Source organism: Bombina bombina, chromosome 1 (genome assembly GCF_027579735.1).
Source record: "Bombina bombina isolate aBomBom1 chromosome 1, aBomBom1.pri, whole genome shotgun sequence".
Classification (NCBI taxonomy): Eukaryota; Metazoa; Chordata; class Amphibia; order Anura; family Bombinatoridae; genus Bombina; species Bombina bombina.
Window position 1 is genome coordinate 132,963,363 of NC_069499.1, and position 14,955 is coordinate 132,978,317.

At 39.1% G+C, this 14,955-nt stretch overlaps 1 protein-coding gene across 1 annotated transcript in view; it reads right to left on the minus strand.

Moving 5' to 3' along the window:
- Nucleotides 1-14,955, minus strand: part of WDHD1 (WD repeat and HMG-box DNA binding protein 1) — a 463,259-nt gene that overhangs the window by 77,412 nt on the left and 370,892 nt on the right. The window contains exons 21-22 of the mRNA XM_053697606.1: nucleotides 9,604-9,660; nucleotides 3,586-3,629 (exon numbers count right to left, since the gene is read on the minus strand). Of these exons, the coding sequence (XP_053553581.1) occupies nucleotides 3,586-3,629; nucleotides 9,604-9,660 (101 nt within the window). The remainder of the gene's footprint in view (nucleotides 1-3,585; nucleotides 3,630-9,603; nucleotides 9,661-14,955) is intronic.

Consider the following 14,955-nt stretch of genomic DNA (forward strand, 5'->3'; position numbering starts at 1 on the left):
ACCAAGCAAGGCTAAAAGCTAAAAGTTAAAAAGGTAAACCTATTGAAACTAACACTTCATTAGTGCACAATACAACTGACTAAAGTGTCACTATAAAATATAAAGTGTTTCTTTGTACAGCCGGAGTACACGGCAACCTTTGTTATAACACTAGCACTTGCTAGAGTGTTTTTCAGCATGTACACAAGCTATGCACATCCAATTATAAATGGTTATACCATTAGAACAAGAGTTTATCATTATTATAAATTTATAGAATTAAAAGGTTATTGTTTAGTTTGTACATTTATATGCTTTTTTCACAAAAGTGTACCGTAGAAATTCTGGTGTCACTTAATGAGTATATAATTGAATGAAGCTGGAGATTATGGGGTGTGAGCCCCTGAACCAATGGCAACACAGATGAGGGTTTTTTAAAGCAGTGACTGTTAATCAGTTTTAAGCAGGCTAGGAGTAAGGCAACAGCCGAAACCGGTCAGCCTTTGTTCATCAGTTTGTTGGTTCAAACTTTTCCTTTTTGTGTGTTCTTACCCTGGGTTAATATACCGTTTGTATTTCAATAAAATTTATAATTTTTATCACTTTACCTGGTGCTCCTGTTATACATTTTTTTGAAGTTCATATAAAGGCCAGACAGAGAGCACAGGTAATGGATAAATACTGCGAGAGGTTAGCTAACAGCATGCTGCAATAGACTGTATTTCAAAAGGGCTAGCTGGTAATAACGGATGCCATAAAGGAGAAAAAAACAGCACCTGTCCAGCTAAAGCAATTGGCTAAACTAAATGTTAAGTAGCCAGAGGTGAGAAGAACTGGATTAACATCCCCAACACATGGGATACAGCACCTGAAACCAAGGAAGCAGTGAGTCACCTTCATAAAAGTAACTTTAATTCACAGTTGACTGTAATTGCTTCCCTGGAATTTTGAATGGTGGGGGGTGTTGGGGGAACACCGCCACCACTATATATATGTATATACATTATACAGTCTTTTTGTACAGCAGCTCTTCACTAGATATCATTGATAAGAAACTTTCAACTTTTTATCTATCCTTTTTCACTTATAAGGATAGTACACACACCCTAACTGTTCCCCTTCCTTTCATGTTAATCTGGATAATACCTCTGACAGGGTATTATTCATGATTGCAGCCATGTCCTGCAAAGTAATCGCTATGGGCGTCCCTGATGTACTTGGCGCCATATTAGCTTGCGTCCCTTGAGCGGGAGGCGAAGGGTCGGACACGTGGGGAGAGTTAGTCGGCATAACTTCCCCCTCGACAGACCCCTCTGGTGACAATTCTTTTATAGATAAAGACTGATCTTTACTGTTTAAGGTGAAATCAATACATTTAGTACACATTCTCCTATGGGGCTCCACCATGGCTTTTAAACATAATGAACAAGTATCCTCTGTTTCAGACATGTTTGTACAGACTAGCAATGAGACTAGCAAGCTTGGAAAACACTTTAAAGCAAGTTAACAAGCAATATAAAAAACGTTACTGTGCCTTTAAGAGAAACAAATTTTGACAAAATTTGAAATAACAGTGAAAAAAGGCAGTTACACTAACAAAATTTTTACAGTGTATGTAACAAGTCAGCAGAGCATTGCACCCACTTGCAAATGGATGATTAACCCCTTAATAACAAAAACAGAATAATAAATGACAAAAACGTTTTTTAAACACAGTCACAACAACTGCCACAGTCTACTGTGATTGTTACCCTTCTCAAACACGACTTTGAAGCCTTTTGAGCCCTTCAGAGATGTCCTGGATCATGCAGGAAGAAGCTGAATGTCTGTCAGAATTTTTATCTGCACAGAGAAGCACTAAAATAGGCCCTTCCCACTCATATTGCAACAGTGGAAAGCCTCAGGAACTGTTTCTAGGCAAAAATCAAACCAGCCATGTGGAAAAAAACTAGGCCCCAATAAGTTTTGTCACCAAACATATATAAAAACGATTAAACATGCCAGCAAACGTTTTATATTACACTTTTATAAGAGTATGTATCTCTATTAATAAGCCTGATACCAGTCACTATCACTGCATTTAAGGCTTTACTTACATTAATCCGGTATCAGCAGCATTTTCTAGCAAATTCCATCCCTAGAAAAATATTAACCTGCACGCCATTCCCTCTCTGAAGTTACCTCACTCCTCAGAATATGTGAGAACAGCAATGGATCTTAGTTACTTCTGCTAAGATCATAGAAATCACAGGCAGATTCTTCTTCTAATGCTGCCTGAGATGAAACAGTACACTCCGGTACCATTTAAAAATAACAAACTTTTGATTGAAGTTAAAAAACTAAATATAATACACCACTCTCCTCTTACTACGTCCATCTTTGTTGAGAGTTGCAAGAGAATGACTAGATATGGCAGTGAGGGGAGGATCTATACAGCAGCTCTGCTGTGGGTGATCCTCTTGCAACTTCCTGTTGGGAAGGAGAATATCCCACAAGTAATGGATGATCCGTGGACTGGATACACTTAACAAGAGAAACCTAGCCTGCACCAATAGCGCCTAGGTGGTGCTTCTCCTGTGTGATTGTTTTAGTTTTTTAATGCTTTGATCATATTGTTTGAAGGTATCACACCTATTTGGCGCTTGTTTGTTTGCAGACTTATGCTGTTGTGACGTGGAGAACAGACATCTAGGTGTTGACTGAAGTAATTAAAAGGAGAAAAGGAATAACTCATATTCCTTATTAAAGGATTTACGTGGACTTTTATGATTACCAGCATTTAAAGAGACATTCATAATAATCAACATATTGTGTAGTTTGGCATTTTGGTGTGCACCCAATCATTGTGTAGTGTATTTCCCCTACCGACTTAGCTGTGACCAAGCTAATAAATCTAGCTTCAGAGGAGTACTTGAGGATTAAAGAAGCTATATTCTATATGTTACAGATCACTTTACTGTTATGTTACAATGGCTACTTCTGTAAGCTTATGTTCTTTTCATATACAGTTTAATAAAATGTCATTCTAATGCATACATGCTTTTTTTAATCATACCATTTTGTTAGCCATGTGTTTAACCCCCACAAAGGTGTCAAAACACATAGAAGAGAATGTGCTGCAGCAATCAAGCAGGACATAAAGGGACACTCAAGTCAAAATAAACTTATGATTTAGAAAGAGCATGCAGTTTTAAGACACTTTCCAATTTACTTTCATTATCAAATTTTGCACAATTTTTTTATATTCACACTTTCTAGGGAAGAAGATCCTACTGAGCATGTGCACAAGCTCACAGGGTATACATATACTAGTCAACGATTGGTTGATGTCACATGATACAGGGGGCCAAAAAATAGAAGAAAAAATAAATTTGTCATAAAAAAAATCTGCTTAATTGAAATTCAGAGTAGGTGTCAAATCATGGTCTTTTTATAATGCACTTGTTAATTATGCAATTCTATTGCATTTAGTGGTCCTTTTAGATGTGAATGGCAACAGTGTTTGTAAATGGATAGTGGCTAGACATTTTTTTGCACTAAAATATCCTGATAAATCTACACTTGTGTGTGCTTTTGCCATAAATGCATATATAAATTAAACGTTACCTTAAAAGGATTAACTCTTCCTTGGTTGCTTGACACTATTGCACCTTGAGAAAGAGAACACGCATATAAAGGTCCATTTATAAAGAAATGCATTGAAGTACAGATTTACCATGAAAATCCTGATTTAAATATTAAGAGGATAGAAGGTAAAACATTTCTTAATGGGACAGTTCACCCAAAATTTTTCTTCCCTTTAAATTATTCCCAATGATCCTTTTAACCTGCTAGAGTGTATTAAATTGGTTACAAGCAGTTCCTTTACTCCTATTTCAGCATTTGAAATAGCTGATTAAGCCTGTGGTATTGCCACCTACACTGAACAAATTAATACTGGAGTATAGGCTATTGAATAGCCTAAGTATACACAGCCAGCAGATGAGATTACACTCTCAGTGGGATGCAGGATAGTCAAGTAATAAAATGATCATTTTCCATTGTTCTCTCTATGTATTGAGCTTTGGTGTTCCAGCCAAATAAAAGATAAGGAAGCAAGTCTGTTTACACAAACTTAGAACATAATGAGATCTGATATCACATTTAAGTTCAACCCATTGTAATAGGCTGTGGTTTCAAAGCACAAAATCAGCTACTTCATATACACAAATAAGCATGAAAATTGAATTTCTCAAATATTTTATATTCTGCAGTTGGTATAACAAGTCATTTAAAATACATTAATGGAAAAAACAATTTTACAGTGTACTGTCCCTTTAAACTTTAATATAAATTTACATAACTGTAAACTTTGACCTACTGGTTAATATTTCCCTACCTACATGGAGGGTATTTTTCATTAGACTTCTCAGATTCCATGTTATTACAAATCACACCTCAATGTAAATTTTTGGTCAAACTATAAGAGTACCAATGCATTTGATGTTTCCAACATTTATTAAGACAGAAAAAGAAAGAGGGGATCCATGTGCTGAAATGCTTTTTACATCAGGTGTGCGAATACTCTGAACAGGTAGAAAAAGAACATCTGTAAGTAGAAAAGGTTAACCCCCACACAGAGAGCTAAACACACAGTAGAAGTGCTGCTTGAGACCTGTGGAGAACTGCTGGAACCCACTGTTGATCCAAATCAGCAGCAGCGCTAATTGCACAACTCAGATGATAATCAGCAGCTGTTTCTGCTTGGTACCAAGCAGTGCTCCGGGTCCCGAGCGGAACTTCTGTGTATTTAACACACAGTAGTGTAGGGTTGATAAGCTTAAAATTACATACGCCAACAAATTAAAGAATGTAATTTTTTTATTATTATGGCCCTTTAAATACCACTTTATCAACAGATGTTTATGGAGTTGAGGTTTGGTTGCAATTAAAGTGATAGTAAATCCAAGAGTTTGAAAAAAACGCTAGAATTTACCATCATTAAAAATAAACTGGAGTTTCATTGATCACTAAACTCAGTCTGTCTGTGCTGCGGCAGCTCGCTTAAGTCAGAGCCTCCGGCCACCCACGGCACAGCTACTGGTTTAGAGGTGGAAACATCACTTCATTGGTAAAGAGTGCTGTGCAGTGGGCTGCCGGAGGCTCTGACTTTAGCGAGCTGCCGTGGCACAGACAGGGTGAGTTTAGCACCCCTTTTTTTTTTTAAATGCTTGGATTTACCATCACTTTAAACAGTATGATTTATAAACATCTTCACCTACATATATCCCTCAGATCACTGCCTATTTCAATTTACATATAGCTATCCAGAACCTTTAAAAAAAGGAAAAGAATGAGAACTCTTAACAAAACAATAGAAAACAGACCAGATTTAAAAATGTATGCCTGGACATTACCAGGAATAAACTAATTTAAGAATAGATCCGTTTTTCTCTTATATTGTTTTGTCATGTCATAAGTCCTGATGACAATACCAAAACTAGCTGATACCATGGTAGGGAGAAGTGATGGAAGAAAAAAAAACCCATGATGTTGTGGTAACAAGGACACATATATTGAATTGGTACAACATAGTGAAAGGTGAACAAGGAGCATACACCTCTCTTACCCATCATTTAAGACCTGGTCAATTTTGTCATTTATTTAACTGGATCCCACTCCTGCTCAACAAATGCTAGAATTTAACGGCAAAGTCACTTCGCAATTCAGCTCTTGTCCTAAACCACTCATATAATCGTCATCTATACTTGAATGATGACATACAGTATTATCACTCCTCCACAAACATTTGCCTGAATTACTAACATACATCACGCAATACCTTTACATTCTGCCTGTGCTGTTCCCAGGCTTCACCTTAAAGGGCCACTAAACCCAAAATCTTTCTTTCATGGTTTAGATAGAGAATACAAATTTAAACAACATTACAATTTACTTCTATTATTTATTTTGCTTCATTTTTTTTAGATATCCTTAGTTGAAGAAAAAGCAATGCACATGGTGAGCCAATCACATGAGGCTTCTATGTGCAGCAACCAATCAGCAGCTACTGAGCATATCTAGATATGCTTTTCAGCAAAGAATATCAAAAGAATAAAACAAATTAGATAATATAAGTAAATTAGAAAGATGTTTAAAATTGCATTCTCTTTCTAAATCATGAAAGAAAAAATGTGGGTTTCATGGCCCTTTAAGTGTAAGCTGAAAAGAACGGTACCGCCATCATCAATAGAACGCATTAGAATGCTTTTAATTTAATATACAAATAGTGCCTTCAATACAAAGCTTCAGGATATCCTGAAGGTTAATATAGGACAACAATAGTTTAAAGCTATTCTAAATAAATAAATACAAAACTGTTGTTGTCAAATCACAACCCACTCTCACACTGTTCACCTTTATATAGTGTGTGACTATGCTGGATAAAGGGTCAGCTGAAAAGCAGGCTGTGTTTGGCAGATCGGATGAAAAAATAAAAATAAAAAAAAACAATCTCAGTAAAATCGGGAGGGCTATAAACAGTAAACTGGAGGAATTTTTGGGAGCCAAAATATAGCCAAAATCAGTTTACTTTCCCTTTTAGGTCTAGTGAAATTAGATGGAATAAAGGTCCAGGCATTGATTTGGTATATTTAATTTAAAAGTGAAATTCTACAGGTAGCTGATTGAAAGTGGACCCCTTGAGATTCTGATTCAAAACGAACATCTAGAACACATCTAACATTAGCATAGTTTTCTGATATAGCTTTAAATAACTATAGAAACTAGGGCCTAGATTTAGAGTTTGGCGGTAGCCGTCAAAACCAGCGTTAGAGGCTCCTAACGCTGGTTTTAGGCTACCGCCGGTATTTGGAGTCAGTCAGGAAAGGGTCTAACGCTCACTTTCCAGCCGCGACTTTTCCATACCGCAGATCCCCTTACGTCAATTGCGTATCCTATCTTTTCAATGGGATCTTTCTAACTCCGGTATTTAGAGTCGTGGCTGAAGTGAGCGTTAGAAATCTAACGACAAAGCTTTCTGGGCTAACGCCGGTTTATAAAGCTCTTAACTACTGTGCTCTAAAGTACACTAATACCCATAAACTACCTATGTACCCCTAAACCGAAGTCCCCCCACATCGCCGCCACTCGATTAAATTTTTTTAACCCCTAATCTGCCGACCGCCACCTATGTTATACTTATGTACCCCTAATCTGCTGCCCCTAACACCGCCGACCCCTATATTATATTTATTAACCCCTAATCTGCCAGCCTCAACGTCGCCTCCACCTGCCTACACTTATTAACCCCTAATCTGCCGAGCGGATCTCACCGCTACTATAATAAAGTTATTAACCCCTAATCCGCCTCACTCCTGCCTCAATAACCCTATAATAAATAGTATTAACCCCTAATCTGCCCTCCCTAACATCGCCGACACCTAACTTCAATTATTAACCCCTAATCTGCCGACCTATTCTCGCCGCTACTGTAATAAATGTATTAACCCCTAAAGCTAAGTCTAACCCTAACACTAACACCCCCCTAAGTTAAATATAATTTAAATCTAACGAAATAAATTAACTCTTATTAAATAAATTATTCCTATTTAAAGATAAATACTTACCTGTAAAATAAACCCTAATATAGCTACAATATAATGAATAATTATATTGTAGCTATTTTAGGATTTATATTTATTTTACAGGTAACTTTGTATTTATTTTAACCAGGTACAATAGCTATTAAATAGTTAAGAACTATTTAATAGCTAAAATAGTTAAAATAATTACAAATTTACCTGTAAAATAAATCCTAACCTAAGTTACAATTAAACCTAACACTACACTATCAATAAATAAATTAAATAAAATACCTACAATTACCTACAATTAAACCTAACACTACACTATCAATAAATGAATTAAATACAATACCTACAAATAACTACAATGAAATAAACTAACTAAAGTACAAAAAATAAAAAAGAACTAGGTTACAAAAAATAATAAAATATTTACAAACATTAGAAAAATATTACAACAATTTTAAACTAATTACACCTACTCTAAGCCCCCTAATAAAATAACAAAGACCCCCAAAATAAAAAAATGCCCTACCCTATTCTAAATTAAAAAAGTTCAAAGCTCTTTTACCTTACCAGCCCTGAACAGGGCCCTTTGCGGGGCATGCCCCAAGAAATTCAGCTCTTTTGCCTGTAAAAAAACACATACAATACCCCCCCCCACCCAACATTACAACCCACCACCCACATACCCCTAATCTAACCCAAACCCCCCTTAAATAAACCTAACACTAAGCCCCTGAAGATCTTCCTACCTTATCTTCACCTCACCGGGTATCACCGATCGGTCCTGGCTCCAAAATCTTCATCCAACCCAAGCGGGGGCTGGCGATCCATAATCCTGCGGCTGAAGAGGTCCAGAAGAGGCTCCAAAGTCTTCATCCTATCCGGGAAGAAGAGGCGATCCAGACCGGCAACCATCTTGATCCAAGCGGCATCTTCTATCTTCATCCGATGAGGAACGGCTCCAATGTGAAGACCTCCAGCGCGGACCAATCTTCTTCCGACGACGTCCAACTGAAGAATGACGGTTCCTTTAAAGGACGTCATCCAAGATGGCGTGCCTCGAATTCCGATTGGCTGATAGGATTCTATCAGCCAATCGGAATTAAGGTAGGAAAATTCTGATTGGCTGATGGAATCAGCCAATCAGAATCAAGTTCAATCCGATTGGCTGATCCGATCAGCCAATCAGATTGAGCTCGCATTCTATTGGCTGTTCCGATCATACTATTTAATATAGGGTTATTGAGGCGGGAGTGAGGCGGATTAAGGGTTAATAACTTTATTATAATAGCGGTGCGGTCCACTCGGCAGATTAGGGGTTAATAAGTGTAGGCAGGTGGAGGCGACGTTGTGGGGGGCAGATTAGGGGTTAATAAATATAATATAGGGGTCGGCGGTGTTAGGGGCAGCAGATTAGGGGTACATAGGGATAATGTAAGTAGCGGCGGTTTACGGAGCGGCAGATTAGGGGTTAAAAAAAATATGCAGGGGTCAGCGATAGCGGGGGCGGCAGAATAGGGGTTAATAAGTGTAAGGTTAGGGGTGTTTAGACTCGGGGTACATGTTAGGGTGTTAGGTGCAGACGTAGGAAGTGTTTCCCCATAGCAAACAATGGGGCTGCGTTAGGAGCTGAACGCGGCTTTTTTGCAGGTGTTAGGTTTTTTTTCAGCTCAAACAGCCCCATTGTTTTCTATGGGGGAATCGTGCACAAGCACGTTTTTGAAGCTGGCCGATGTAGACAAATTGAAATCACACGATCGCGAGATTTCAAATATTGGATCAGGTCTGGGGGGCGTCCCTATAACCCTAGGAACGCCCTCCAGACTGCGATCAAATCCAGGAAGCGCAGAAGGCTTCAGGACAGCCGTTGGCTATGACGTTCTATTCCGTCATAACGGCTCTAAAGCCCAGTGTAATTATGACGGACTAGAACGGCGTTAAAAGGTTAAATACGTATAAAAAGAAAAACATTCAGTAATGATTAACTGTCTTTCTTGTGTTGTCACAAAAAATTGAGAGGAGCAAAATGAAAGAAAAATATTTAAGCAGTTACCTGACTTTGGGACGGAAGGTTCAGGTGAATTTGCACTTTTGTTGACAGTATAAAGAGCTATAGAATGAAAACAAAATTAAAAACTTTCAGAGGCAACATTAAAACATGCAACTACAACACAACAAATTATAAAAACTATCACAAATTAGAGATACTGAAGAAAACACATAAATCTGCAGGTCTAGATTACTTACATTATAATAATACAGAACATGCTAACCTATGGTCACCTCTTAACCCCTTAATGACCCTGTACGTCGCTGGTCTTTCAATGGGGGTGCCGCTTTCAATAGCAATTTTAGCAAACCTTTCAGAAGGAGGGAGGATCTAATAGTGCGAGGCAAGACCTGCGCTATCATAGCCACAAAATCTCTTAACGACCAGTAATGTGTAGGGTACATCGCAGTCATTTAGGGGTTAAAGTTAGATTCTCAGCAAGACACGTAAGCAAATTATGTATACAAAAGTGTTCTCCATACCAAGGAATAAACTACTACTGGAACTAATGGCAATCCACCCAAGCTCTGGAGTACACGAGTAATGAGGGTGGGACAAAATAATTTCTCTCAATATTGTGTGTGTGTGTGTGTGTGTATGTGTATATATATATATATATATATATATATATATATACACACAGTGGATATAAAAAGTCTATACACCCCTGTTAAAATGTCAGGTTACTGTGATGTAAAAAAATGAGACAAAGATTAATCATTTCAGAACTTTTTCCACCTTTAATGTGACCTATAAACTGTACAACTCAATTGAAAAACAAACTGAAATCTTTTAGGAAAAGGGAAATAAAAATAAAAACTAAAATAATATGGTTGCATAAGTGTGAACACCCTTAAACTAATACTTTATTGAAGCACCTTTTGATTTTATTACAGTACTCAGTCTTTTTGGGTATGAGTTTTTCAGCATGGCACATCTTGACTTGGCAAGATTTGCCCACTCTTCTTTGCAAAAACACTCTAAATCTGTCAGAATGCAAGGGCATCTCCTGTGCACAGCCCTCTTCAGATCACCCCACAGATTTTGAATTGGATTCAGGTCTGGGCCATCCCAAAACTTTAATCTTCTTCTGGTGAAGCCATTCCTTTGTTGATTTGGATGTATGCTTTGGGTCGTTGTCATGCTGAAAGATGAAGTTCCTCTTCATGTTCAACTTTCTAGCAGAAGCCTGAAGGTTTTGTGCCAATATTGTCTGGTATTTGGAACTGTTCATTATTCCCTCTACCTTGACTAAGGCCCCAGTTCCAGCTGAAGAAAAACAGCCCCAAAGCATGATGCTGACACCAGCATGCTTCGCTGTGGGTATGGTGTTCTTTTGGTGATATGCAGTGTTGTTTTTGCGCCAAACATATCTTTTGGAATTATGGCCAAAAAGTTCAACTTTGGTTTCATCAGACCATAACACCTTTTGCAACATGCTTTTGCAAAATTTAGCCGGGCTTGGATTTTTTTTTGTGTAAGAAATGGCTTCCGTCTTGCCACTCTACCCCATAGCCCAGACATATGAAGAATACGGGCGATTGTTGTCACATGTACCACACAGCCAGTACTTGCCAGATATTCCTGCAGCTCCTTTAATGTTGCTGTAGGCCTCTTGGCAGCCTCCCAGACCAGTTTTCTTCTCGTCTTTTCATCAATTTTGGAGGGACATCCAGTTCTTGGTAATGTCACTGTTGCACCATATTTTCTTCACTTGATGATGAATGTCTTCACTGTGTTCCATGGTATATCTAATGCCTTGGAAATTCTTTTGTACCCTTCTCCTGACTGATATCTTTTAACAATGAGATCCCTCTGATGCTTTAGAAGCTCTCTGCGGATCATGGCTTTTGCTGTAGGATGCGACTAACAAAATGTCAGGAAAGCCCTACTAGAACAGCTGAACTTTATTTGGGGTTAATCAGAGGCACTTTAAATGATGACAGGTGTGTACTGACTCCTATTTAACATGATTTTGAATGTGATTGCTTAATTCCGAACACAGCTACATCCCCAGTTATAAAAGGGTGTTCACACTTATGCAACCATATTATTTAAGTTTTTTATTTTTATTTCCTTTTACCTAAAAGATTTCAGTTTGTTTTTCAATTGAGTTGTACAGTTTATAGGTCACATTAAAGGTGGAAAAAGTTCTGAAATGATTAATCTTTGTCTCATTTTTTTACATCACAGAAACCTGACATTTTAACGGGTGTGTAGACTTTTTATATCCACTGTATAGATATCCTTTATCTTTATATATTTAACAACTGCCTACATGACTTTCCTACTAAAAGCTGCTTCAGAGGAAGCAAAAACGATAAAAATTGTAGAATTTGGTAAAGGTATGTAAGGAAGACCAAGTAGTTGCCTTTTGATCAAGACGTCTCATTCTTATGAGCCCAAGAAGTAGCAAGTGACCCAGCAGAATGGGCAGTAACACATTTAGGAGGAGACTGCTCCTGCTCCAGGTAATACTTATAAATCAAAAGCTTGAACCAGGAGGCTAACCAAAAAGGCTGTAGCCTTCTGATCCTTAAAGGGTCACTAAACCCAGAGAATGCAATTTTAAGCAACTTTCTAATTTACGCCTATCATCAATTTTTCTTAGTTATCTTGCTATCTTTATTTAACAAGCAGGAATTTAAAGCTTAGGAGCCAGACTATTTTCGGTTCAGAACCCTGGATAGCACCTGCTTATTGGTGGCTACATTTTGTAAACCAATAAAAAAGCATAACCCAGGTTCTCAACCAAAAAAACAGAATTTATGCTTACCTGATAAATTACTTTCTCCAACGGTGTGTCCGGTCCACGGCGTCATCCTTACTTGTGGGATATTCTCTTCCCCAACAGGAAATGGCAAAGAGCCCAGCAAAGCTGGTCACATGATCCCCCCTAGGCTCCGCCTTCCCCAGTCATTCGACCGACGTAAAGGAGGAATATGCATAGGAGAAATCATATGATACCGTGGTGACTGTAGTTAGAGAAAATAATTCATCAGACCTGATTAAAAAACCAGGGCGGGCCGTGGACCGGACACACCGTTGGAGAAAGTAATTTATCAGGTAAGCATAAATTCTGTTTTCTCCAACATAGGTGTGTCCGGTCCACGGCGTCATCCTTACTTGTGGGAACCAATACCAAAGCTTTAGGACACGGATGATGGGAGGGAGCAAATCAGGTCGCCTAGATGGAAGGCACCACGGCTTGCAAAACCTTTCTCCCAAAAATAGCCTCAGAAGAAGCAAAAGTATCAAATTTGTAGAATTTGGTAAAAGTGTGCAGTGAAGACCAAGTCGCTGCCTTACATATCTGATCAACAGAAGCCTCGTTCTTGAAGGCCCATGTGGAAGCCACGGCCCTAGTGGAGTGAGCTGTGATTCTTTCAGGAGGCTGCCGTCCGGCAGTCTCATAAGCCAATCGGATGATGCTTTTAAGCCAAAAAGAGAGAGAGGTAGAAGTTGCTTTTTGACCTCTCCTTTTACCAGAATAAACAACAAACAAAGAAGATGTTTGTCTGAAATCCTTTGTAGCTTCTAAGTAGAATTTTAGAGCACGAACTACATCCAAATTGTGCAATAAACGTTCCTTCTTTGAAACTGGATTAGGACACAAAGAAGGCACGACTATCTCCTGGTTAATATTTTTGTTAGAAACAACTTTCGGAAGAAAACCAGGTTTAGTACGCAAAACCACCTTATCTGCATGGAACACCAGATATGGAGGAGAACACTGCAGAGCAGATAACTCTGAAACTCTTCTTGCAGAAGAAATTGCAACCAAAAACAAAACTTTCCAAGATAATAACTTTATATCAACGGAATGTAGGGGTTCAAACGGAACCCCCTGAAGAACTGAAAGAACTAAATTGAGACTCCAAGGAGGAGTCAAAGGTTTGTAAACAGGCTTGATTCTAACCAGAGCCTGAACAAAAGCTTGAACATCTGGCACGGCCGCCAGCTTTTTGTGAAGTAAAACAGATAAAGCAGAAATCTGTCCCTTCAAAGAACTTGCAGATAATCCTTTCTCCAAACCCTCTTGTAGAAAGGATAGAATCTTAGGAATTTTTATCTTGTTACATGGGAATCCTATAGATTCACACCAACAGATATATTTTTTCCATATTTTATGGTAGATTTTTCTAGTTACAGGCTTTCTAGCCTGAACAAGAGTATCAATGACAGAATCTGAGAACCCTCGCTTTGATAAAATCAAGCGTTCAATCTCCAAGCAGTCAGTTGGAGCGAAGCCAGATTCGGATGTTCGAACGGACCTTGAACAAGAAGGTCCCGTCTCAAAGGTAGCTTCCATGGTGGAGCCGATGACATATTCACCAGGTCTGCATACCAAGTCCTGCGTGGCCACGCAGGAGCTATCAAGATCACCGATACCCTCTCCTGTTTGATCCTGGCTACCAGCCTGGGAATGAGAGGAAACGGTGGGAACACGTAAGCTAGGTTGAAGGTCCAAGGTGCTACTAGTGCATCCACTAGAGTCGCCTTGGGATCCCTGGATCTGGACCCGTAGCAAGGAACCTTGAAGTTCTGACGAGACGCCATCAGATCCAAGTCTGGAATGCCCCACAATTGAATTATTTGGGCAAAGATTTCCGGATGGAGTTCCCACTCCCCCGGATGAAACGTCTGACGACTCAGAAAATCCGCTTCCCAATTTTCCACTCCTGGGATGTGGATTGCAGACAAGTGGCAGGAGTGATTCTCCGCCCATTGAATTATTTTGGTCACTTCTTCCATCGCCAGGGAACTCCTTGTTCCCCCCTGATGGTTGATATACGCAACAGTCGTCATGTTGTCTGATTGAAACCTTATGAATTTGGCCTTTGCTAGCTGAGGCCAAGCCTTGAGAGCATTGAATATCGCTCTCAGTTCCAGAATGTTTATCGGTAGAAGAGATTCTTCCCGAGACCAAAGACCCTGAGCTTTCAGGGGTTCCCAGACCGCGCCCCAGCCCACCAGACTGGCGTCGGTCGTGACAATGACCCACTCTGGTCTGCGGAAGCTCATCCCTTGTGACAGGTTGTCCGGGGTCAGCCACCAACGGAGTGAATCTCTGGTCCTCTGATCTACTTGTATCGTCGGAGACAAGTCTGTATAATCCCCATTCCACTGTCTGAGCATGCACAGTTGTAATGGTCTTAGATGAATTCGCGCAAAAGGAACTATGTCCATTGCCGCAACCATCAAACCTATTACTTCCATGCACTGCGCTATGGAAGGAAGAAGAACAGAATGAAGTACTTGACAAGAGCTTAGAAGTTTTGATTTTCTGGCCTCTGTCAGAAAAATCTTCATTTCTAAGGAGTCTATTATTGTTCCCAAGAAGGGGACTCTTGT